The sequence below is a fragment of the Cherax quadricarinatus genome, chromosome 7, assembly GCF_038502225.1.
Source record: "Cherax quadricarinatus isolate ZL_2023a chromosome 7, ASM3850222v1, whole genome shotgun sequence".
In the NCBI taxonomy this organism is placed as follows: domain Eukaryota; kingdom Metazoa; phylum Arthropoda; class Malacostraca; order Decapoda; family Parastacidae; genus Cherax; species Cherax quadricarinatus.
In genome coordinates, this window is record NC_091298.1 from 44,004,331 (window position 1) to 44,032,162 (window position 27,832).

General features: G+C 43.3%; 1 protein-coding gene across 2 annotated transcripts; it reads right to left on the reverse strand.

Annotated features, from left to right (window-relative positions):
- Window positions 1–19,147: 19,147 nt before the first annotated feature.
- LOC128686586 (uncharacterized) lies at window positions 19,148–25,273 on the reverse strand. Of its 2 annotated transcripts, none has more exons than XR_011391686.1 (2): window positions 19,586–25,178; window positions 19,148–19,434 (listed from the first exon to the last, which is right to left on the reverse strand). XR_011391686.1 is itself a non-coding variant. In XM_070082405.1 (2 exons), exon 2 carries the CDS (start codon window positions 24,312–24,314, stop codon window positions 19,863–19,865), a length of 4,452 nt encoding a protein of 1,483 aa, XP_069938506.1. In that variant the 5' UTR covers window positions 24,315–25,095; window positions 25,247–25,273; the 3' UTR covers window positions 19,148–19,862. The 2 variants fall into 2 exon arrangements, 1 of the variants encoding a protein (XP_069938506.1); XM_070082405.1 differs by adding an exon at window positions 25,247–25,273 and having other exon boundaries at window positions 19,148–25,095.
- Between the last annotated feature and the right edge of the window lie 2,559 nt (window positions 25,274–27,832).

Sequence of the window (27,832 nt, forward strand, 5' to 3'; positions counted from 1 at the left end):
GAGAACTTTCACGGCGCGCATAACGGAGATAAAACACCTCAATTATTGGGAGCGCTTGAGGTTCCTAAACCTGTATTCCCTGGAACGCAGGAGGGAGAGATACATGATTATATACACCTGGAAAATCCTAGAGGGACTAGTACCGAACTTGCACACGAAAATCACCCACTACGAAAGCAAAAGACTTGGCAGACGATGCACCATCCCCCCAATGAAAAGCAGGGGTGTCACTAGCACGTTAAGAGACCATACAATAAGTGTCAGGGGCCCGAGACTGTTCAACTGCCTCCCAGCACACATAAGGGGGATTACCAACAGACCCCTGGCAGTCTTCAAGCTGGCACTGGACAAGCACCTAAAGTCAGTTCCGGATCAGCCGGGCTGTGGCTCGTATGTTGGTTTGCGTGCAGCCAGCAGCAACAGCCTGGTTGATCAGGCTCTGATCCACCAGGAGGCCTGGTCTCAGACCGGGCCGCGGGGGCGTTGACCCCCGGAACTCTCTCCAGGTAAACTCCAGGTAAATATACCACTGTGGATAAAATACTTAGCCATTTCTTGAACACTTCTGAGTGAGTTGTTTCTAAATTCATTAATTTTATCGCACTCCAGTACATAATGACGCAGGGTGTGACAATAATCCATCTGGCAAAGTTTACATTTCGTTTGGTCTACATCTGGTGGTGGTGATTTAACCTGCCAAAGATACTTGTAACCCAGCCGGAGCCGGGCGGTAGTGACATCCAAGAGTCTGCTTATTTTGTTGGATGCACCATAGACATGTGGCTCCTCCTGCATGATAGAATGATGATAGATGGACTCACTGGTGTCAATCTCCCTGAGCCTTAAGTCCATAAAATTCAGCTGAAGTTCTTTTCGTATTATTGTTCTCAAACTACTACCTGACAAGCCAAGATTGTAATCTACTCCCTCTTTGAAAGCATACAGCTTAGCCAATTTATCAGTTCTATCATGCATCTGAAGACCAATGTGAGATGGAATCCACAGCATGTGCACTCTGACTCCACTGTCCACAATCCTACCATACCTGTGTCTGACTTCTGACACAAGCATGCCACAATTTATGCTTAATGAGTTGAGAGCATTTATGGATGACAGAGAATCAGTTACAATTAAACTGTCAATCTTTGATACATAGATGCATTTCAGTGCAAGGAGTATGGCAAACAGTTCTGTCTGAAGGGTAGAGGCCCAATTATTGATGCGTGCTCCAATTTCTTTAAGAGAGCCATCACTCTGTACGACAACAGCAGCACTACCAGCTGCACCAGTGGATTGGTGAACAGAACCATCAACGTAAATAATTTGCGAGAGTGTGTGCTGTGTGACTAAGTTATCAATACAGCTTAAGGTCTCATGTTTGGCTTCAAGGCGAAGTTTTGGTTGTGATTTAAGAAGTAGTTTGGGGGGAAATGGAGGAATGGTAGTTTGGAATGGGGTAATATTCCATGGAGCGGAGAAGTGCCGCTGTTGCCTTACTTGACATAGATCATGTATCTGATTAATGCGGAGGTCGGTTCCAGTCTTTTCGATCCATCTGGAGGAGTGTTCACCAGTGCTGAGGAAAGTTTGGAGGGCTTCTGTGCAGGGGTTTGAATGAGCTTGCCTGAGCATATTAACCCCAATTAGGATATTTCTTTCAGTAACACGATCTCTGATGCTTGGAATATCAAGTTCTTTTTGTATATTTAAAATTTTGGCAGTACGAGGGCATCCTAGGATCCTCATTGCTTCGTTCTGCAGTTTTTCCAGCCCTCCAAGCTTCCAGTCAGACACAAGAGCAAGTAGTGGCGCAGCATAATCAACCAATGATCTAATATAAGCAAGATACATCATTTTCACAATTTTAACATTAGCACCATACCTGGGGTGAAGCCCTGCCACAACTCTAAGTGCTTTTAGTCGTTCTTTGTATTGGCGACAAAGTCTTGTTACAACAGGTCCAAGTAGTGGAACCTCAAAGCCTAGATACCTGTATCTGCTTACATATTCTAGAAGAGACCCATCATGCAATTGGATCTGACGAACTGTGCCTCTCTGTCGAGGAGGACGCCTTTTGAGTATCATCGTTTTATCAGTAGAGATTATCAACCCCAGGTCCTGACACGAGGCTAGTACATGATTAAGAATGTTTTGGGTGTTGGAGAATCCGGTGGTGTGAATCATTATATCATCAGCAAAACTAATCACATAATTATGGGGCTGACTAGGCATAGCATTAAGTAATGCATTAATTAGAATATTGAACAGTGTGGGACTGAGCACACCTCCCTGTGGGGTTCCTAATTCAAAGTCTTTAGTTACACTTCTATGTCCCTGGAACAACACAGACGATTTTCTGTTGGACAGGTAGCCTTTAATCCAGCGGAGAAGCCATCCTCCAACATCCATTCTGGCAAGTTCACTAATTATTACATGTCGGTTGGCTACATCGAAAGCGGATTTAAGGTCAAGGAAGGTAGTGTAGGAGCTGTCAGTGTGCAGGGTGAGAAAGGTGGCTATGCAATGATGCACGCTCCTTCCATGCATGAAACCATGTAACCGGGGAGACAAAAATTGTTTGATTCTGTACATGAGACGATTAAGAATCATTCTCTCAAATGTTTTACACAAGCAGCTAGTAAGAGATATTGGGCGAAATGCATTTTGTTGATTGGGCTTAGGAATTGGAATGATGAGGCTGTTGGTCCAAGATTGAGGGAGCTCCCCAGTTACATTGCTCATGTTATATAATTCAAGTAATGGATTACCTGGTACTCGACACAGCAATCTGAGTATGTTGTAAGTAATACCATCCTCACCAGGCGACGTGGAGTTGCCCTTAGTTAGCGCTGCATCAAGTTCATAATTAGTGAAAGGAATGTTGCAATCATCTGCCTTACTGAGCATAAAGCAAACAAGTCTCTCCCTTGCATCATATTTGTCATTTAATTTTGCCTGTGTGGTACTGGGGAGATTGTCATAGCTAGATGTAGCAGCCCAAGCACTGACTAACTCATTCGCCCTATGCAAGGGATGAGGGTGCGCGATCTGCTCAGTTCGGTTACCCTTAATTCTATTTATGTCCCTCCATGCCCGGCTAAGTGGGGTGTGAGCATTAAGACCGTTGACAAATTTTTCCCAGTCGGTTTGCCGCAGCTCTGTCATACGCTCTCTGGCAGCAGCAAGGGCAGTTTGGAAGAGCCTCAGCATTCCAGGGGTACGATGTTTTCTATAGGCTAGGCCTAGTCTGCGAGCAGTACGTTTCAGTGTACGAAGTTTAGAATCATTGTAATAAGTATGGTTTTTGAAGGAGGTATGATTATTATGGAAGTTTGTTGGGTTTAGAGTACCAAGAGGTTGCAGTGGCGGCTCTAAGTAGTTCTGAATACTGCTCACAAGGTCATTGTTAAAGGTCTCTACAGAGAAACACTCATAGGAATTATACCAGTCAGTCACATGTGCAACAAAGTCATCATGCTGATCAGTGGGAACATTAAAACGTTTCCGTTCGAATATCCCACCAGGGAGAATAGTATTACCAATATCTAGAGAGGTTAGCCTAGGGAAATGATCAGACGCTATATCTGTTACAATGGAAGACTCACAGCTGGCAGAAGTAATGTTGAAGCCCAGGCACAGATCAAGGACGCCTCCATAGATATGTGTGGGTTCAAGGTCACCTACAATTTGGACATTATCATGACTGTTTAAGAGTGACAACAGTTATTACCATTACGATTACCAAACTGAGTTTCCAATGCTTTTGTGTCTCGCATTGTAATCGCCAATAATAAGAGTAGGCTCAGAATGAGCACAAGTTGGGAGCTCCAAGTAATTAAATTTATCAGCAGGAGCATACAAGTTAAATATGTTGAGAGCAGAGTTCCCTATATAAATCCTAACACCGTGATATTGTAGCCCCTCTGTTTTCTTGTGTGCAAGAAGTTGATGGGGAAGTGATTTTTTAATATATAGAACACAAGAGTTAGTAGATTTGAGGTTGTATGCAACAAATGATGGTAATTTAGGGGGTTGGGATTTTTCAGGGACTCTGCACTCTTGTAGACACACAACATCAATGGGTTTGGTGGTTACTTTATGATGAAGTTCAGGAAGTCTTTTTCTAAGTGATGCAATGTTCCAGCTTAATATAGAAAGTTTATACGAGTTTTGATCCATTATAGTAGTCCTGGGATCTTGCCGAGTTTCTCAGCATAATGAAAAAATTTTTCATATAAATAGCAGACCTTATCAATGTCAACAGTGCTACCCTTGTCCATGAGTTTTGTAAGTGCACCTCCAGTTGTAAGGCCTCGTGGGAGTCTTCGTAAACCCAGAGCATGACGCTGTTTATGTGTGAATGTATGATAGGTGACACCACCACTCACATTCCCTCCTCCACTAACATTACACGCAACACTACAACTGTCATCACCAGCGCCACTACCAACATTGTGTTCATTACATTTGTCAACAGTATTGTATTCAACATTAATGTCTATGTGACTAACCTCATCACACTCTGCACCACCACTTATATTATGCTCATCACTATTACTAACATTATAGACACCACCGCTCTCATCACACTCTTCACCACCACTTAAATTACGCTCATCACTATTACTAACATTATAGACACCATTGCCCTCATCACACTCTTCAACACCACTTATATTACGGTCATCACTATTACTAACATCATTGACACCATAGCCTTCGTTATGATGCTCACTACAGTTATCAACACAAGTATTATATTCGTCATTACTGTGATTAAGAACACCACCACCACCTTGTTCAGCAGCCTTACACTTGCTTTCACAAATTGTGACAATCTTGTTATTGGTACACTCTACACATCTTTCCTTGTGTTGTTCAAGTTGTTGTTTCAGGAGAGATTGTTGTGTTTCCAGTACTTTTATGCGCGACATCAGGTTGTATACCACAGGAGCAAGACTTGGAACATCTGGAGACGTGAAGTCCCGGTCAGCTGAGCTATTTGGCTGACTGTCACCTGACTCAGCTAGGCTGGTATTGACAGCCGACGTGATGGAGGTCTGTTGACGTGCTTCCCAGGTGAGGTGCTCAACCCCATTGTCTGAGGGCAGGCATGAGCCAGTATTCAGACCCGAGGTACCTGGTAGTCCTGGGGGGCCATTATGAGGGGTACAGGGTGAAGTGCGGTTGGCTGTGATGCGATCAGCCCTCACACTGCAGTCAGCATGAGCTGCTGTGACTCCTGAGGTCTTACAATTGATACATTGTTTAGCAACAGTCTGTTGCTGTTTGATCATAGCATAACACCGTTCAGAAGGATGAGCATTGGCACACACTGCACACCAGTGTGACTTAGCTGGGCATTTCCTGGCGATGTGGCCCCAGCGTTGACACTTATAACATCGACGTTGAGGAGGTCTGTACAATGCAATGTAATAGCGTCTGTTGAGGGCTGCACGGGAGTGAATATAGCGTGGCAGAGTCCCCTGGCCAGTCCACTCAGCTAATATCAGACCGTTGGAAAGTCGACGAGGGCTTGTAACTTGCTCTGACGCCAGATATTGAGGATTCAAGTGCTTGTTGACGTTGTAGATGACAATAAGCACTTTAGGTGCCCTTGGTGGGGCAGCTCGGAGTTTGATGTTGGCATATTCGTGAGTGAGAAGTTTGTCTATAAATGCTGAATCATTAGGCACAAAGACGTAGTTATCCTCATCGCGGACAAACTTAATCGTTTTCTCATGATTGTTTACACTAGCTTCGAAAAACCAGTTAAACTTGGTCTCTTGATCAGTGTTGTTAGGGAAATCTAACCTGACAGCTTTGGGAGGGTGTGCGCCCACTGTATTGCTTTCAGCAAGCTTTCTCTGGAAGCCTCGTTCTTTTTTCCGAGCCTGTTTACTAAAATATGTTTCAAATCTGCCTTCACCATCATCTACGTCAACACCATCAGCTATACTCATAGCTGACAGGAGTTTCACACTGGCGATGGGCTAAAGGATACCGGTGAATAGAAGGGACAAGGAAGGGATATTCACCTCGCTAGACACAGGCAATGTGGGTGTAGTGGCCTGCGGGTCGCAGTGCGATTTTCAAGGTCATTCACGGGGCCACAGTCGTCTCGAGAGTTACCAATATTGCACTACTCGTTAATTACTCCAAACCCGCAGCACTTAACACAGCTAGCACACGTGTCTAGGAATGACAGACAAATTTTCACTCTGTGGACAAATAAATCAGCACAAACTTAATATGTTTATAGATGAACCTCTGGCTTGTTACAGTTAAAAAGCCGTCTCCGAAGGAGTTACCAGGTACTAGCCTTTCAAAACGGAAAACTAATTCCAGTGTTTCACTAGGTATGTCACAACTCACACACAAGAGTTCTAACAACACCGAAGGTACGGCCGGAACACTGTAGAACGTTCACAAAGGCATTCTGGGATTCAGAAGAGATGTAACTGCAGTGTAACTTGACCTTGGCAAGCTGGCTTGGAGTGCTGTTTAGCCTGGATCGGTTAAACTCGACCTTATCTCATATGTAGATAATGGCGACGAGCTAAGGGATACAGGTGAATAGGAAAGTCGAGGAAGGGACATTCACCTCACTGGACACACGCAGTATGGGTGTAAGTGGCATGCGAGTCTTATAGTGCCATTTCCAAGGTCACCCAGCAGGCCAGACATTCCTCACTCATTTTAACCCTACGTAGGTACTGATGGTAGCACAATGTCCTAAGTCAGTGAAATCCACTCGTGCAAATAGTTACAACAAATCTGCAGCACTTAACACAACCACTAGGATATTTGCTTGTAGCAGGCAGGTAGGCACACAGGAGACTTATTCGTAAGGTGAGTGGAGTGCGGCACAGAGGACTGACACGGGCACTCAAGCATTTATGTGGTCTGGCAAAAACCGCCTCAAGACCATAAGTAAATAGAGGCGAATGGCTGAGTTCCAAATCGAGGAAGGAGGGGAGAGAGGCGAGGTGGAGTGAAGGTGTAGCCTCCTACAGCCACTTCAAATCAAGATGTTTGTGTTTCACTAGGTATATCACTAGTCACAATTCACACATAAGAGTTCCAGCAGCAATTCAGCTGCGCTCCAACGATATTTGTTGCATGATGAGTTATCAGTCGGGTGAGATAAGCAGTTCTGATATAGAAGGCCTAGGACTTCACTCAACACACACATCCTCTCCCCTCAACCACTCAGGCCTAACTGACAGGCAATAGCGAAGTCATCAACATAGAGTGATGGCCAAATATTTGATGGAAGACTAGATGCCAAATCATTAATAGTTAGTTAGTTTAATATGTTTATTATGCACCCCATACCCATCCTGTGGGCGGTAGTTAAAAGATTACAGAGGTACATAATTGGTCCAGGGACTGGACTCCAAAGTTTTGATAGCTGAGCAAGTTACAGAGGTAATGAACTCACAATTTACAAAGGTAATGAACTCACAATTTACAAAAATAATGAACTCCAGGTAGGTCTGGTCACAATCATGACAAGTTACCAAGGTATTTACAGATTACAGAGGTACGTAATGGGTCCAGGGACTGGGCCCCCAAAGTTTTGATAGCTGAACTAGGTACAAAGGTAATGAGCTCACAAGTTACAAAGGTAATGAATTCCGTAAGAATGGTTACTTACGTTTATACATGGCTACAATCATGAACAAATTATAGTGTAATGAGCAATTCACACTTCCACACCCGGTCACAACTGTAATGAGTTATTGGTGCAAATATTGATTGTTGAGTCACACACACACACACACACACACACGCACACACACACACGGGGCCAGGAGCTGAGTCTCGACCCCTGCAACCACAATTAGGTGAGTACACACACGCACACACACACACACACACACACACGCACGCACACACACACACACACACACACACACACACACACACACACACACACACACACACAAATCATTAATAGCAAGGAGAAAAAGTGTTGTCCTCAGAACACATCCCTGGGGGACACCTTCAGCTTGGATAAAGTCCGGGGAGAGCACATTATTAACCCGAACACGGAAATGTCTATCAGTTAAAAAGTTCTTAAGGAAGGATGGTAGATTGCCTCGGAGGCCCAAGGAGTGGGCTTGGGCCAAAATATTATACCTCCAAGTTGTGTCATATGCCTTCTCAAGGTCAAAAAATATGAACTGAGTGGTTATTCACAAAGGCATTACGAACATACGTATCCAAGTGTAGTAAGGGGTCTATTGTAGTACGTCCCTTACAAAAGCCATATTGACGAGTGGAGAGACTGTTGTGTCTCTAAATACCACACTAAACGTCTATTTACCAGGCGTTCCATAACTTTGCAAACTGCACTGGTAAGAGCAATGGGACGATAGTGGGAGGCTACATGTCCCGTAGTGCCCGGTTTGCGGAAAGGGAGAACAATGACAGATTTCCACAGCTGTGGAAGAACTCCTTGTGACCAAATAAGATTGAAAAGGTGTAATAGGACTGCAAGGGCTGACTGATGTAAATGTTGTAGCATACGAATATGAATGTCGTCAGGCCCAGCTGCCGATGATCGGCAAGCTGAGAGTGTTACCTCTAGTTCTTGAAGTGTAAAAGGCACATTATACTGTTCTTCTCTGAGAGAAGAAAAGTCCTTGGGTGCTAACTCTCTGGCAGACTTTGAGGAAAGAAACGAGGGGCATAGATGGAGCCCCTGAGAAATACGGACCAGATGATTGCCAATTTCATTGGCAACATCTAGTGGGTTTGCTATATCAACACCGGCAACCCGCAGAACAGGAGCCGGGTCAGGAGAATATTTACCACTCAGTTTTCGTACTTTTTTCCAGACTGCACTCATAGAGGAAGCAGAGGTGATGGTGGAGACATAATCTCGCCAGCAAGTGCGTTTAGCGTCACGGATGACACGGCGAGCGATCGCACGCTTCTGCTTAAAATCAAGAAGTCTCTCCATGGTTCTATTGTACCAGTACCTGCCCCATGCAGCGCATTTCAAACGTACTGCACGAGCACAAGCAGGAGACCACCAAGGCACGCATTTCTGAGAATGCCTGCCTGAAGTTTGGGGTATAGAATGAGAAGCTGCGGTTAAAACGGAGGACGAGAAGAGGTGTAAAAGCTCATCAATGGAGGCCAAAGAAGGAACCTCACTAAATACAGTTAGTTGTGAGTAAAGGTTCCAATTTGTCTGATCAAATTGCCAGCGTGGGTTACGAAGAGGTGGTGAATATGAAGGGGAAGTAAGAATGATTGGGAAATGATCACTGTCATGTAAATCCGGGAGAACTGACCAGGTGAAGTCTAATGCGGCGGAGGAAGAGCAGACTGAGAGATCGATGCAAGAGAGAGTGAGAGTCCGAGGATCAAAATGGGTGTGAGTACCTGTTTTTAAAACATGGAGGGGGTGGGTGGCAAGAAAAGCCTCTAACTGAATGCCACGGGAATCACAGTGAGACCCCTCAGAGGAAATGATGGGCATTAAAATCGCCAAGTAACAGAATCGGTGGTGGCAATGACGAAACAAGAAAGGCAATATCCGGAATAGATAATGCCCGAGAAGGAGAGAGATATAAAGAACAGAGCATATATCACCTATGCAAGTGGATACGGGCTGCTGTGTAATGCAGCGAAGTACGAACAAATAGCTGATGGTATGGAATATCAGTGCGTAGAAGAAGGGCACTTTCATTAAAGGTCCCATCAGGAAAAGGATCTGAAGAATACAATAAATTATAGCCTGAGATGGGAGAGTTAACAGCAGAGTGTAATTTTGGTTCCTGTAAGCAAACAGCAACAGGGTAAAACTGGGAGAGTAACATCTGAAGCTCACCCCGATTACCCCTGAGGCCGCATATATTCCACTGTAAATAGGCCATGATTGACAACGATAAAGATACCTGAAATCCGCAGGTAAGGGTTCCTACAGACTAGAGGGGTTAGAAAAGTTCACATGCAGAGGCAGCGGAAAACGTTCAAGCAGCGAAGGAACGGTGTGCTGCGAAGAAAGGAGTTGCGCAGATGGAGGAGAGGAGAGAGAAGGAACAGAGGGTGGATCAGTGTCCATTGACGGTTTGGTCTCTGCAATATATTCAGAGATTGCTTCAAGTGTTTCGGAATTCAGAGACGTCGTATAGGAGACAATATTGGAGATGGTAGGGGAAGGATGAGTAAAGATTGGAACTGCAATGGACTGTACCAAGGTAGGGGAGGGGCGAAAGGGTGGAGGGGACTGGAGAAGATTCGTGGAAGGGGACAGAAGAGGCAGAAACCTGGGAGGTGGCAGAAGAGGAAGAAACTTGGGAGGGAACAGGGGAGGTAGGTATAGTACGAGGAGGAGGGTGAACCTCTACACTTGTAACAGAGCCAGTGAGAGGGGAAGAACCCGGTACAGAGACAGGGAAGGTAAAATGAGGAGGTGGAAGAAGGGAAGGAGGGGTTAAAGGACCTTTTTTTGACTTCTGAGAAGTAGAGGGACGATTGGGAGGTGTCGCACGAGGTCTCGTCGATACTGAGGCTTGTGAGGGATAACACGAAGAAGCGAGAACAGACTGAGGCATTGAAGTAGGGACGTCTGAGCCTAGGACAGCAAAAGAATTAGATACAGGAGTGACTATGGGAGAGGTAACCACAGAGGAGACTGCAGAAGATGGGACCCCAGAAGTGGGGGGACGTTTTGAAACACGGGAATAAGAAACACGAGGTAGTCTCCCTTGGAGGTGGAGATGAGAAACTGCCATGGCATAAGGGAGACCTTCTGCCTCTTTGAGGTAACGGATATCCCGCTCATTTAAGCAGACTTGGCAACGGCGAGAGTACGAAGGGTGAGCCTCATGACAATTAAGGCAAGAGGGAGGTCGATTGCAAGACGTATTAGAATGGTCATCGGCACCACAGACTGGGCATTCGGCTATGGATCTGCAATATTTCGCTGGATGGCCAAATCGCCAGCAATTTCTACACTGTTGCGGTGTAGGGATCACCTTTCGAACTTGTAACCGATGTCCTGCTGCATAAACTGAGGGAGTTCACGGACCTCAAAAGTTAAACGAGCCACATTGCTAGGGTATCGTCTCCGCCCGCGGGCAGGAAGAGCATAAGTGTCTACCTTGAGGATTGGGAGATCTTGGAGTTCCAGCTGTTCAAGAATGTGATTGCTACATGTCTGGAAATTTTGTTGAACTATGGTATGGGGCAGAATGACGGTACCACTACAAGAATTGAGGGAATGATGTTTTTCAATAGTGACAGGAACAGTATCTATATGGGAAAGAAGAGAAAGATCATGAGCTTGAGTAGCATTCTGTAGTGATGATGCACGTACCACTCTTAAGAGCATGAAAAGAAATATCTTTGCCAACATGGCGTAGGAGTGCCTTGCCAATACTGTGGTCAGAAAGATAGGCGGCAGAGGAAGTCGGTCATAAAGTGAAGAATTTAGTCCATTGTGCAGTCTGAAACTGAGCGTGGAAAGGGAGTGCAGGACGTGTCGATCTTTTCTGAGAAGAACGAGAAGGTGGAGAAGTATCATCAGCAGGTAATTGTCATTGGCGTTTAGGCGTGGGACCAGAGTTGGTCCGACGTGGAACGGGCCGGCGATTCAAAAATTGCTGCACTGTAGAGGGAGAGGCCGGAAGCATAGTCAAAGGAGAGCGGAGGTCAGATAAATCAAAGGAGTCAGTCGAGACCTCAGTACCTGAAGCTGGTGAGGAAACAGCACCGGCAAGAGGTACAGAGGCATGAGGAGTGTCCGAAGAGTGGTCCAAAGACGAGGCGGGGTCAGAACGGGGTGCGGTATCAAGAAGGGGTCCGGGGGTAGCAGGTTCATGGATTGGGTTCTCCATGGTTAGGTTACTTCTTTCTTTTTGTTTTTAAGAAAAAAAAGAAAGAAAAGAAAATAAAAATAAGAAAAGAATAAAAAAAAGGGGGGACTGGGGAGGGATAGTTCCTAGGAGGAATGAAAGGGTCAGAAATCTCCCTCTGCGCCCGAGAGGACCTCAGCACCGCAAGTAGCGTAGATGCAGCATGGAACCCGTGCCATACCCTACCCTTCATGCCAGTAAACCAGCAATCCGGGATAGCAACCTCACATCTGCCAAGCTACCTCGGTGGACAAAAGAGGGCGGCTGGATATCCGCCACAAAGCATACCTCCTTCAGCCACCACCCCCGGAATCCGAAAGGTGGCTTCCAGAGATACACCCATCGCCCGAAAGACACCCAAAGCCTCTCTCCAGGATACCGGAGAGGGATCGGGACATCCCCAGGCGATTCAGATTCCACGGCAAACTACGCCACCGCCAAGAACCTCAACGGAATGGGATGAACCCCAGTACCCTTTCCCCTACCTAGGAACTAGCACGCTTGTGGGAAAAATTCCAAAGGCCAAAACGAGGAAGGGCAAGAGGGAGGGGTGGGGAGGGGGAGGAGGAAAAGGAAAAGGGGAGGATGGGGAGGATGGGATAGGGAAGGGGGGATTGGGGGGTAATTAGGTTCGGTCTGAGGAAGGAGACCGACAGGTCTAATTCCTCAGACCAAGAGCCTCTTCACCACGCCAAGGAGCCCCCCCCCCCTTGAAGAGGAGTCAATGATAAGACTCCGTGGTAGTCGCCCAAATTAACGTATTGTTGTGCTCTTTAAGGCACCTGAGTTCTTAGATTAAGTCTTGGATACGTTGTGTGTTGGCAGGCGGAAGCCATGCCTAGTTATATGCCAGATGTAGTATCATGTTGTATAATACGTGATTGCTTGTGTATGTGTGTAATTTTGTGTGCTCGTTTTTGTCACATTGTTTTTTGTATAGTCTTTATATTTTCCAGTGTTTTTATTTTATTATTTATTATATAATAATAATCTTGTTAGTGCCTGGTATCTCGTTGACATATTAATTTATGTACCCATATATATTTTGTACCTGAGTTTTAAATAAAATATAAAAAAAAAATCATTCTAATGAGGACACTGGAGCACTTCAGGATGATTTAAATAGACTGATGCAGTTTAATATAGACAAATGCAAAGTTCTAAATGTTGGAATGGAAATAACCATGCGACATATAAACTAAATAATGTTGCTCTTAATACTACTGATTGCGAAAAGGATTTAGGAGTTCTGGTTAGCAATAATTTAAAACCAAGACAACAGTGCATTAGTGTTCGCAATAAAGCTAACAGAATTTTTGGCTTCATATCTAGAAGTATAAATAATAGAAGTCCTCAGGCTGTTCTTCAACTCCATATATCCTTGGTCAGGCCTCATTTAGACTATGCTGCTCAGTTTTGGTCACCGTATTACAGAATGGATATAAATGCTCTGGAAAACGTACAGAGGAGGATGACAAAGATGATCCCATGTATCAGAAATCTTCCCTATGAGGATAGACTGAGGGCCCTGAATCTGCACTCTCTCGAAAGGCGTAGAATTAGGGGGGATATGATCGAGGTGTATAAATGGAAAACAGGAATAAATAAAGGGGATGTAAATAGCGTGCTGAAAATATCCAGCCAAGACAGGACTCGCAGCAATGGTTTCAAGTTGGAAAAATTCAGATTCAGGAAGGATATAGGAAAGCACTGGTTTGGTAATAGAGTTGTGGATGAGTGGAACAAACTCCCGAGTACAGTTATAGAGGCTAAAACGTTGTGTAGTTTTAAAAAAAGGTTAGATAAATACACGAGTGGGTGTGGGTGGGTGTGAGTTGAACCTGACTAGCTTGTGCTGCTGGGTCTGGTGCCTTGCTCCTTCCTTGAGTGGAGGTGACCAGACTGGGTGGGTTTTTGGGCTAATCCGGGGGGGACATGGATCTACTCCGCATGGATCATTAGGCCTGTTGCTGTGTTCCTTCTTATGTTCTTATGTTCAAATTATATAACTTTTTCTAATACATTTTTGGCTAGCTTGGGTTTGATTACATTTGGTCTGTCGACCAAAAATATCATTTTGTGTCATAGGCCGGAAATAAATATCTCCATTGCACAGGTCAGTGTTGGAAAATTTACATAAAAATTAAATTTACACAACAGTTTATGTCATGTAAATAATTCTCAGGATGTAGTGGAGCTGTTCATGTTACCTTCACATAGTAAAATGAAATTCACCTACCTATGATTGTAGATGGCAGGTGGTGCTGGGACCCAGGTAGTGCTGGGACCCAGGTGGTGCTGGGACCCAGGTGGTGCTGGGACCCAGGTAGTGCTGGGACCCAGGTGGTGCTGGGACCCAGGTGGTGCTGGGACCCAGGTGGTGCTGGGACCCAGGTGGTGCTGGGACCCAGGTGGTGCTGGGACCCAGGTGGTGCTGGGACCCAGGTGGTGCTGGGACCCAGGTGGTGTTGGGACCCAGGTGCTACTGTGGCCCAGGTGGTGCTGGGGCCCAGGTGGAGCTGGGGCCCAAGTGGTGCTGGGGCCCAGGTGATACTGTGGCCCAGGTGGAGCTGGGGCCCAAGTGGTGCTGGGGCCCAGGTGGAGCTGGGGCCCAGGTGGAACTGGGGCCCAAGTGGTGCTGGGGCCCAGGTGGTGCTTTGGCCCATGTGGTGCTGGGGCCCAGGTGATGCTTGGGCCCAGGTGATGCTGGGGCCCAGGTGGTGCTGGGGCCCAGGTGGTGCTGGGGCCCAGGTGATACTGTGGCCCAGGTGGTGCTGGGGCCCAGGTGGTGCTGGGACCCAGGTGATGCTGGGGCCCAGGTGATACTGTGGCCCAGGTGGTGCTGCGGCCCAGGTGGTCCTTGGACCCAGGTAGTGCTGGGGCCCAGGTGGTCCTTGGACCCAGGTGCTGGGGCCCAGGTGATGCTGGGGCCCAGGTAATGCTGGGGCCCAGGTGGTGCTGGGGCCCAGGTGGTGCTTGGACCCATGTGGTGCTGGGGCCCAGGTGGTGCTGGGGCCCAGGTGGTGCTTGGACCCATGTGGTGCTGGGACCCAGGTTGTGCTGGGTCCCAGGTGCTCCAGCTGGGTCTACAAACACATCTCGCGGTCGTCATGAAGATCCTCCCCGTCACACAAGACAGTTTACTTTATATATTATAAAAACAATCTTGTTATCTTGTACATGGGGAAAATAATTTCCCGTAGAAATTATTTAGGTGATAATAGGCAACATGACTCTCATATAATTGTAAATTCTTATTTATTAAAGGGGTTTATGCAATCGTCTCGGCTATATTATAAACCAACTGGAAGGAAGTTTTGTTTTAATACTATTAGTAAGATAAACCAATTCAATAAACTCTAACTTAACCCGGAGGGGCACTTATAAAAATAGCAGTTATCTTACTTTGAATAAGAGTAAGTTAGGTTATATTAAAACAAGCACTTCGCCTTAAGTACTTATAAGAAATGGTTATAATCACAACTATAATTTTTAAGGGGTGAACCAGTAAGCCAGCGGGAGGCCTCGACCAGATGACCAAAAGCTCCAACTGCGGGTGATAGTATGACTAAGATCCGCGTCAGGAAACACTTGTCTTGATTCCTGACAAGCATTATCAGCATCAAAGTATTTAATATATTTATATCCAACACACTTTGTAGAATATACATAAAAGCACAAAGGTAATAAAGTACATCTTGATCCATTTCGCTTATAAACACTTCAGTCTACGATCAATTTTCGTCTACAAACACTTTTTTCCATCCACAAACATCTAATGTTACATAAACAGATGTTTATATCAAACATGCATCTACACTATTTTGTTGCTAAATTAAAGTGACTAACATTTATTTGTATGTTTGTTGGTTATGTGTCAAGACCATCTAATACACGAAGCTCATTAAGGCTTTATATCAAAGGTAAACCAAAAAAATACACTCTCACTATATATACACACTGTGATATACATCATATCTCCCGGTGATCGTCAAGATGCACCTTCGTACGTAATTCTGTTTCAGTAAAATAGCTGTGCATGAGGACAGTCATGCAGACTGGTGTCCCTCGGACTTACTGAGCAAATGGTGGTCTGAAATACTTCGATTCGGAGCTCCGAAGCTCTTTCTGGATAAATGAATAACATACATTTGCAAACCTTGGGTATTGTTATTATGTAAATGTCTCCACAATAAAGATAGCCTGTTTTATACATATGTGAATGAGTATTATTTATCTACCTATCGGCTGTGTATTTACATTAAAGCAATAATATGCCAGAGTAAATTTGGAGCTCTAAATTGCTCCTGAACAGATTAGGAGTTCCGAAGCTGTTATTGAAGATTCAGAGCTCCTAACTGTTCATGAGGAGATTCAAAGCCTCGAAGTTGTACTTGAACAGATTCAAAGCTCCGAAAATGTTTATGAGCAGATTCAAAACTTCGAAGCTAAACATGAACAAATTCATGGCTGCGAAGCAGTTGCTGAAAAATATTTGGAACTCCGAAACTGGTTCTGAACAGATCCACAACTCCCAAGTTGTTACTGAAGATTCGCAATTAAAAAGAGTAAACTCCCGACACAGTGTGTCAAACACACCAAAGATCACATGAATATCATTATATCAGACAACAGAAAGATAAGTTTATGTCTCTCACTATATAAAAATTAAGAGTTTAATTTTTTTCATATTTTAGGTATTAATTTGCTCCTGAATCCTGGCGAACAGACTACAGCCAGACTTAAAAACCCTTGAGTAATCCATATGCTTTAAACCCGATTTATATATTCGTTTGTTGTGTGATTTGAGGAAGATATGAACGGATTTCAAGTGCATCTCCCTCTACCTTAATGTTTGCAACAGGAACACTGCAAGGCCGTCTAAAGACTCTAATAAATTATAAATATATGCATGCATTAATTAGTGTACGTATGCATGCACACACACACACACACACACACACACACACACACACACACACACACACACACACACGACACCTGAAACCACAAATAGGTTAGTACACACACACACACGGGGCCAGGAGCTGGGATTCGACCCCTGCAACCTCAACTAGGTGAGTACACACACATTATACAGGGTGTTTCAAATTGATGGACCCAGTTGCTCTATATACTGCTTTGAAATTGGGTCCAAAATTTTCAAACACCTATGTATATATATATATATATATATATATATATATATATATATATATATATATATATATATATATATTACACATGTGCCGAATATGTAAAACTGGTCAATTAGCAAGAACTCATTTAAAATTAAGTCCTTTCTAAATTTTTCTCTTGTACGTTTAAAGATATATTTTTTTTCATTAATTTTAATGTAAAAACTTTTAATTTTGCTCCAAAAGAATCTTAGAAAACTTACCTAACCTTATTATAACAAGAACAATTTCTTTTAGCCTAACCCAGCTAAATATATTTTAGATTTGTTTACAATAATTTAATACTAAACGAACACAGTGAAATATATTTTTTTCGTTAGGTTCAGAACGATTTTGGCGAAATTATTGCATACACAAATTTTCACTTGTCCTATATGGCAAGATGAGTGTTGCTATTTAAGCCAAGATCGCAAGTTCTGCCTATTCGGCACGACATTATATATATATATATATATATAACACTGATCTCTGGCTGAAGGAGACTCGAACCTACGAACCTTAGGACAAGGTACGCAGTGCGTACGCAGTACGCACTGCGTACCTTGTCCTAAGGTTCGTAGGTTCGAGTCTCCTTCAGCCAGAGATCAGTGTGTGTATATTTCGCATGCTCTCGCGAATTCCTTGCATATATATATATATATATATATATATATATATATATATATATATATATATATATATATACTATATATATGTCGTGACGAATAGGTAGAACTTGCGATATTGGCTTAAATAGCAAGACTCTTCTTGCCGAATAAGGGAAGCTAAAATTTGTGTATGCAATAATTTCACAAAAATCATTCTGAACCTAACAAAAAAAATATATTTCATTGTTTTTGTTTATTATTAAATCATTGTAAACTTATCTAAAATATGTTAAATTGCGCTTGTAATAATAAGAATATGTAAGTTTTCTAAGGATCTTTTTGTATAATATTATTAACTTTTACATTACCATAAACGAAAAAATTATATCTTTAAACATATAAGAGAAAATTTTAGAAAGGTTTTAATTTCAAAATGAGTTCTTGCTAATTGACCAATTTTACCTATTCGGCATGACACACACACACACGCACACACACACGCAGACACACACGCACACACACACACACACACACACACACACACACACACACACACAGAATGCAAACATGCACACACACACATACACACATACAAAAATGGAGACAGAGCTTTCTGTGAAATTGAAAAAGAGGTTGGAGGAGGAGAAGAAGAAATGGGAGTCCCAAGTCGAAACTGCAGTAGCCAGGATATGGGTCCCAAAGATGAGGTAAGCAGGCTGAAGTGAGTTACAGGGGTATTGACCAGAGATGACACAGCATATGAAGCTGGGAGGCACAACGGGAAGGAAGGAGGTATAACTTACACTAAGGCCCCATCAGCTTACCAAGCAGGGCCGAGGAGTGAAGGGGGAGAGCAGCTGGGTGCAGGTGGAGAGGGATAGGTCAAATGCAGTTACACGAATATGCCACCAAGAGGTACAGGACAAAACATAGGGGAAAATGGCCTGTACAGACAGGAACCAGAGTCACATAGGGAAAAGCAATGGGAAGAGGAGAGAGCAAAGTTAGTTTTTTTCATGGGCTGCAGGAGAGCCAAGGCAGGACACACTGACAGGCGGCTGGTAGAAAGGACGAAGATTGAGAACATCATTTCAGAAATAGGTGAAAAGGATATGTCTGAAATTGTAAATTTTCAGAGAATAGGGGGGTATTTGAAGGAGAGAAAACAACTGATCACACTGATTTTCAGGACAGAAACAGTATGAAACAGGATCCTCCAAGTCCAAGAGAAGCTACAGTTGAATGACTTGGCAGAATACAAGAGGGTGTTCCTAGACTGAGAACATAAACAGAGCAACAGCAGCTGAGGGAGAGGACACAAAAGCAAAAGGAGCTAGGAGGAGAGAGAAGGACAAAATCAGCAGAGAACATCCAGAGCAGGGCAGAGCAACAAGATCAAGTGTGTCAGTGGAACGCCTTCCTACTGAACAAAAGAAACTAATGGAAAAATAAATAAATGAAGAAATGATTTAGGAAAAACAAAAATGATTTTTGAGAATTTTACTTAAAATTTAAATATAATAAAAAAAAATGGCCTTCAGTTCATGTAGTTGGGTAGGAGTAGGTATGGCCCTGGATAGTTCCTCTGATGTTATTTATGTAGGTTATCCTGGGCAGATGGTAATCCGATGTTCTGGAATCTCCTACCACTTGGATGGAGCACAAGTAGAATAGGTAAGGGCCGGTAGTTGTAGAATAATGTTAATAAGTATTATTAACACGTCTTGCTCCTTTATCTGGCGTCTATCCTGGAAGACCACGCCAGGAACAGAGCTGGTAAATAAGAGAAAATAAACTGGTTACCCATAGTTATGATAATATAACATTTAAGAATTGAAAAGAATGATAAATGCCAAAATCATTACTGGTAACCAGCAAACAAAATAAAGAAACAAACAGTGATACTCCTGGTATATCACCCTACCTGATTAGGAGAAGAGTGGAGGTGAAGTGACTCTCCAAACCTCAACCCACACCAGGTAAGGTCAATATTACCAGGAGTAGAAACTAACAAATCGGACACCAGGAACTAGTTTCGCCCCAGCCCGCCAGAGAGAAGGGGGGGGGGTGCACGCGACGTAACTAATGGTTCCTGGTTGCCCGAACAACCTTAACCCCACTTACACCTACTTTTCCCTCACAATACCCCCTTCCAAAACTTATGGACGGAGTCAATAAGTCAACGAACAGAGGGAAAAGAACTAAATACAACCTCGGCTCAGCCAATCTGAAAAGTGGTTTTCAGAGCCAGAAATATAAACGACTTTAAACTTATAGGGCTGAATAGCCAGAGCCCATCTCAAGAGTCTGCTATTTGACCCTTTAAAGTTTTCCAAGTACATCAGTGGCTTGTGATCTGTTTCAAGCACAAAGGGTTTACCGTATAGGTAGTATTTAAATCTACTTATACCCCATACTAAAGCATAACATTCTTTCTCCACAGTGGAATATCTTTCTTCTCTGGGCAGAAGCTTCTTACTGGCGAAAGATACTGGGAAAGGAGTCTCCTCATAATATTGTAGTAGTACAGCCCCGAGTCCAGAATGGGAGGCATCTGTTCGGAGACAGAATATTTTATTAATATCTGGTAATTTTAGGACAGGGGGGTTTGAAAATATACTCTTAATTTCTTCGAAGCTTTGGATGGCTTCCTCAGAACAACTAAGAGGTTCCTTGACACCCTTTTTCAAATAGTCTGTAAGAACTGAAGTTAGGCTACTTAGATTTGGTACGAAATTTCTATAGAAGTTTACAGATCCAAGGAAACTTCTTAATAACTTTTTGGTAGCTGGGAACGTACTTTCTAAAACAGCTTTGGTCTTATTAGGAAGTGGTGAAAAGTTGTTATCAGAGATAATGAACCCAAGGTATTGTACCTTATGATAGCCAAGAAAGCACTTTTGTGGTTTAACTGTAAGTCCATGAGTTCTTAGTCTTTTCAAAACAAGCGATAGTGTATTTAGATGGTCTTCCCAGGCATTTGTCATGATATAAATATTATCAAAATACACTGATACATTCTTTAGATCAGAAAGAACTATTCTCATAAGCCTAATATACGTGGCACATGCGGTAACCAAGCCGAAAGGCATTGTGCGGTATTGCATTAGACCTCTATGAGTAGGGAAAGCAGTGTATTGTTTAGAGTCTGGGTGTAATGGCACTTGATGGTATGCTTGTGAGATGTCTAATTCCGAGAAGAATTTGCAGTCATGGAATTTATACAAGTCATGATCAATTACTGGCATGGGTTCTGCATCCCATTTAGTTATAGTATTTAAATAACGAAAATCTTGGGCAAGTCGGTAAGAATTATCGGGTTTCTTAACCATAACAACTGGTGAACAGAAAGCTGATTTCGAAGGTTCTATGATATTTAAGTTAAATAGTTTGTCAACCTCATTATCAAAAGTTTTCCGTAAGTGAACGGGAACAGGGTAGACTTTCCGCTTTACTGGTTCATGATCCGACAATTCAATCTTGTGTACAATAGTGGTGGTAAGTCCTGGTACCTCTGTGAATACGTCAGAAAATGAATTTACTAAGGCACTTACTTGAGACTTTTGTTTATTTGATAAGTCGTTGTTAATGTTGACATTTGACTTCTTTGGTGAGGGATCATGCGTTAAGATATCCAGTAGTTCCTTCGATTCTGTAAAAGACTCGTCATCTATAATACAAACTCTACATTCGTACGAATCACCACTTGTATCCAAGCTGAAAGAAGAAGTATCTTCGTCAAAGGCATTTACGCAAAGATTAACTTCTCTTCTATGGTACCGTTTCAAAATATTGACGTGATACATTCTCTCTCTACCCTTGACATCCAAGATATAATCTACCTTATTGCAGACCTTCACTACTTTATACGGTCCGCGCCAGGTAATTAGCAATTTGTTGGATTTGTCAGGTAGGAGAACTAAAACTTCATCACCAACATTAAACGTACGCTTGGAGCTTTTATGGTCAAAATAGGTCTTGTACGTTTCCATAGACATCTCTAGGTTTTTACTGACCAAATCGGCGGTTTCCTCCAACCTTTCCCTTAGATCTAAAAGAAACTGATAGCTGTTTTGAACCTCAGGTTTGATATCTTTGGACCAAAGTTCATTCAAAATAGATAGTGGACCACGAGCTTGTCTCCCATAAAGCAATTCAAAAGGGGAATAACCAAGGGAATCACTTGGAATCTCGCGCATTGCGAAAAGAGCACATGGTAAAAATCTATGCCAGTCTGTTGGTTTAAGAATACATAGTTTTTTTAGTATTGACTTTAGGATGGCATGTTGTCGTTCCACTCTTCCGTTACACATCGGATGGTAAGGTGTAGTGAAAAGAGGTTTAACACCCACAAGTTGATAAACGTGTTCCATTAATTCTGAAGTGAATTGAGCCCCTTTATCCGACAGAATTTCACGAGGTATACCTACACGTGAAAAAATAGAAAATAAGGCTTCTGCGACTTCTATGGACGTAATGGATTTTAAGGGTACCGCCTCTGGGAAGCTGGACGCGTAGTCAATCATAGTTAAAATATATTTATGACCTCCTGATGAGCGAGGTGTGATAGGACCAACTATATCTACTGCAACCCTTGCAAAAGGGACTGAGAAAATTGGCATCTTTACCATAGGAACTCTCCTAGTTCTACCCTTCTGCGTGGAAAGTTGACATACGTGACACGATCTGCAGTACTTATAGATGTCAGAGGACATGCTAGGCCAGAAATATAGGTCTTTGATTTTATTATAGGTCTTCCTATGTGAAAAATGGCCAGAGACAGGCAAGTCATGAGAAATCTTTAAAATAGTTTCACGGCAATCCTGCGGAATGACTAACAGGCTTCGACCAACGTCGTTGGGCTTGTCCGCAGACACTATAGTCTTGTACAAAAGATCGTGTTTGAACTCAAACTTGTAAGAAAATTTCTTTCTCTGGGTCACCTTGCCATTTAAAGCTAACTTCCGAGATTCCTCTAAGGAAGGACAAGTCTTTTGAAGACCCTCTAAATCTATATGAGACAGCTCGATTGGCTTTCCTTTCGAAAGAACTAATGGGTGGATAGGTTTTACCTTAGACTGAGCTCTGGTAACGACGTTAATCGAGTCTAGTTGTTGTATAGATTGTGCCACACGTAGTTTCCCACTGGCGTCTGCGTTGTCCAGTTCAAGTGACTGACTTACTAAAGGTGTTACCGGAGTTTTGTAACCATCAGCTCTCTGATTTAGGTTACCCAACTGAATCTCATCTGGAACTATCTGTGAAGAAACAGAGATATTAGGTTCCAACCCTTCCTTGGAAACTCCAAATTCCAAACAGTCCTTCTCAGATGGGAAAGTAGCCCCTTGTATGTTCCCAACCAAAACAGAACATGAGGTTATCGGGGCAACTACAGCATCTACCCATCCTGAGAACCATTTGCACCTAACAAAACATCTGACTGTTGGAAAAGAATCGCTTCTTCCTAAATAGTCAGTTAATTTAGTGGACTTATAACGTGAAGAATCTAGGTTAGGGAAAAGCTTACTCGAGATAACAATACAGGAACATCCTGTGTCTCTAAGAATGGTTGATACATTCATACCATTGACTGTACCTTCACTAAAAGGTGCGTTTATGTTTGATTCAGTGAAACATTTACCGACATTTTCACCTTTTTTTCTAGGACAGTCGGGACGTCTATGACCCCACTCATTACAGTTGAAACACTTTACTGTGAAGGCCGTGGAATTCTTAGGTACGGAGGGTTTGGATCCCTCAGATTGCTTAGGCACAACAGGCTTATATCTGCTACGCTCTTTAGGGTAGTTATTATGAGCGCACGCATATATATCAGCAGCTTGTGCCATTTCTGCAGCCGTATGAACGTTTCGTTCTTTAATGAATATTCGTAAGTCAGAGTTTACAGAAGAAAGGAATTGATCTCTTACCATCAGGTCTCGTAAAGATTCGAAATCGTGGTCAACCTCAGCACTATCAATCCACGAATCAAATAATCTGAAAAGTGTTGTTAAGAATTGCATGTAATTTTGATGAGGAGTTATTTTAATGTGTCTAAACTCCGACCTGTAATGATGAGTAGTTTTTTTGAAAGCCTGGAGTATAGCTTTCTTCAGCAGGCTATAACTAGAAATAACATCAGAGGGTAGAGTGGAATAGACGTTTAGTGCTGAACCTGACAGTAGTAAGCCAAGCCTAGTAGCCCAAGAATCTACTGGCCAGTCACAGAGAGTAGCAGTACTTTCGAATCTCGTAATATATGCCGCTATGTCATCTTGTTCTGAGAAAGGTGGTATTTGAGGCATCCTAATATTAGGTTCTTGGGAAGGGTATTCCAGTACCCCTTCATCTATTTTCTGCTTAGATAGTTCTACCTTCTTGGCTTCTAATTCCAATCTTGATTGTTCTAACTCAATTTCCTTCATTTTGAAGGCTACCTCTCTTGCCTGAACTCTATCTTCTCTAGCTATCCTTTCCTGTTCGATTTTATCCTCCCGAGCTAGTCTTTCCTGTTCCTTTTTCTCTTCTCGAGCTAGTCTTTCCTGTTCCTTTTTCTCTTCAATAGCCATTTTAGCAGTAATGTAACTATCAAGGCTTTGTCCAGTAAATCCCATTTCCTTTCCAGCTTTCAACCAGAAATCTAAAGAATCCATCTTGTAAAAAGAAATATTAAGCACCCAACTTCAACTGACTTACTTAAAATTAACAGTAACGTCTGTTACAAAAGAGGGACACAGTCCGCACACTTTAAACTTCCCAAAGTAGAAAATGAAATAAATATTTCTCCCTGGAAGAATACACTTGTGGGCTCAATAGCCTTCACTAAGCAAAATACACACGGTTCACACAGGAGGGGTTATTATCAAAGTTCCCCAGGTCCAACAAATAGGTAAACTTCTAAACCGAACCTTAGAACCAAACAACGGTAAGTCAACCAGACTACCAGTAATGACTTGACACCTCAACTAACTCACCCTTTTCTATCTTAAATGTTATACTCACAACCAGTTGAACCATCAGGACGATGTTGCTTCAAGAGTCGGATCCTGGCAAGGTCGCCATTGTCAGTGGAACGCCTTCCTACTGAACAAAAGAAACTAATGGAAAAATAAATAAATGAAGAAATGATTTAGGAAAAACAAGAAAAATGATTTGAGAATTTTACTTAAAATTTAAATATAATAAAAAAAAATGGCCTTCAGTTCATGTAGTTGGGTAGGAGTAGGTATGGCCCTGGATAGTTCCTCTGATGTTATTTATGTAGGTTATCCTGGGCAGATGGTAATCCGATGTTCTGGAATCTCCTACCACTTGGATGGAGCACAAGTAGAATAGGTAAGGGCCGGTAGTTGTAGAATAATGTTAATAAGTATTATTAACACGTCTTGCTCCTTTATCTGGCGTCTATCCTGGAAGACCACGCCAGGAACAGAGCTGGTAAATAAGAGAAAATAAACTGGTTACCCATAGTTATGATAATATAACATTTAAGAATTGAAAAGAATGATAAATGCCAAAATCATTACTGGTAACCAGCAAACAAAATAAAGAAACAAACAGTGATACTCCTGGTATATCACCCTACCTGATTAGGAGAAGAGTGGAGGTGAAGTGACTCTCCAAACCTCAACCCACACCAGGTAAGGTCAATATTACCAGGAGTAGAAACTTTAACAAATCGGACACCAGGAACTAGTTTCGCCCCAGCCCGCCAGAGAGAAGGGGGGGGGGGTGCACGCGACGTAACTAATGGTTCCTGGTTGCCCGAACAACCTTAACCCCACTTACACCTACTTTTCCCTCACAAAGTGCACAGAACCATCCCCAGAAACCCACAATCAATAATGCTATCTTAACACAAACCACAATCCACACACACAGCTCCCACCCAACACTCAGCTATAGCATCCCGCAGTACACTGACAGGTCCCCCACCCTCACAGACCCCCCAAAACACAGTGTTAGAGAGGAAACCGAAGGTATGGTGCACAAACACTGATGGAATAACAAATAAGTGTGAGGAGTGGCGCGAAAGAGTCAAAGAGGCATTACCGGACATATCTCTCACAGAAACCAAGCTTACAGGTATGATAACAGATGTCATCATTCCAATGGGATATCAGATCCTGAGGAAAGACAGAGGTACCTCCAGGGTCTGGAGGTCCCAAGGTGGTAATTGTAGTGATGTATAACCCACCACAGAACAGCAGGATGCCAAGGCGTATGATGAGAGTAATAGAGTGATGGTTAACACACTGGCTGAAGTGGCAAGAAGGGCTCAAGTGAGCAGGGCAAAGCTACTGACCATGGGTGACTTCAACCACAATGAAATCGATTGGGAGAATTTGGAGCCACATGAGGGCCAAGAAACGTGGAGGGCTAAGATGATGGAGGCGGTACTGGAAAACTTCATCAGCGAGACTAGACCTAGTATTCAGCTTGAGTAGTGCAGATATTGAGGACATCACATATGAAAGACCCCTTGGGGCCAGCGATCATGTGGTTTTAAGATTCGAATACACAGTAGAGTTAAAGGTGGAGGGGGGAGAAGGAAGAGCTGGACGAATAAAGCCAAATTACAAGAAGACTGACTATGCGGGAATGAAGAACTTTCTGAACAGGGTTCAGTGGGGCAGAGAACTGGCAGGGAAGTCAGTAAACAAGATGATGGAATATGTGATAACAATTTGCAAAGAAGCTGAGGAGAGGCTTGTACCTAAGGGTAACAGGAATAATGAAAAAGCCAGGATGAGCCCATGGTTCACCCAAAGGTGCAGGGAGGCCAAAACCAAGTGTGCTAGGGAATGGAAGAAGTATAGAAGGCAAAGGACCCAGGAGAATAAGGAGAGCAGTCGTAGAGCCAGAAATGAATATGCACAGGTAAAAAGGGAGGCCCAATGACAATATGAAAATGAAATAGCAGCTAAAGCCAAATCTGACCCGACGCTGTTGTACAGCCACATCAGGAGAACAGTCAAGGACCAGATAATCAGGCTAAGGAAGGATGGAGGAGAGATCACAAAAAACGACCGAGAAGTATGTGAGGAACTCAGCATAAGATTCAAAGAAGTGTTCACAGAGGAGACAGAAGGGACTCCAGAAAGACATAGAGGCGGGGTATACCACCAGGTGTTGGACACAATACATACAACCGAGGAAGAAGTGAAGAGGCTGCTGAGCGAGCTAGACACCTCAGAGGCGATGGGGCCGGATAACATCTATCCATGGGTCCTGAGATAGGGTGCAGAGGCACTATGTGTACCCCTAACAACAATATTCAACACATCTATCGAAACAAGGAAATTACCTGAGGTATGGAAGGCAGCAAATGTGGTCCCAATTTTTAAAAAAGGAGACAGACAAGAATCACTAACCTATAGACCAGTGTCACTGACATGTATAGTATGAAAAGTCATGGAGAAGATTATCAGTAGAAGACTGGTGGAATATCTCGACAGAAATGAGCTTATCAACAACAACCAACACGGTTTCAGGGACAGGAAATCCTGTGTCACATACCTACTGCCTACTGGAGTTCTATGACAGGGTGACAGCAGTAAGACAAGAGAGAGAGGGGTGGGTAGATTGCATTTTCTTGGACTGTAAGAAAGTGTTTGACACAGTTCCACACAAGAGATTAGTGCAAAAGCTGGAGGATCAGGCAGGGATAACAGGGAAGGCAGTACAATGGAACAGGGAATACCTGTCAAGAAGACGGCAGCGAGTCATGGTATGAGGCGAGGTGTCAGAGGGGGCTCCTGTGACAAGTGGGGATCCACAAGGGTCAATCCTAGGACCGGTGTTGTTTCTGGTATTCGTGAACGACATGATCGAAGCAATAAACTCCGAAGTGTCCCTGTTTGCAGATGATGTGAAGTTAATGAGAAGGATTCAATCGGACAAGGACCAGGCAGAGCTACAAAGGGATCTGGACAGGCTGAAGGCCTGGTCCACCAATTGGTTCCTGGAGTTCAACCCCACCAAGTGCAAAGTAATGAAGATTGGGGAAGGGCAAAGAAGACCGCAGACTGAGTACAGTCTAAGGGGTCAGAGACTACAAACCTCACTCAAGGAAAAAGATCTTGGGGTGAGTATAACGCCAGGCATATCTCCTGAGTAACACATCAACCAAATGACTGCTGCAGCATATGGGCGCCTAGCAAACCTAAGA

Coding starts and splice junctions, on each gene's coding strand:
- LOC128686586 (XM_070082405.1), bottom strand. CDS start 24,314: ATGGATTCTTTAGATTTCTGGTTGAAAGCTGGAAAGGAAATGGGATTT.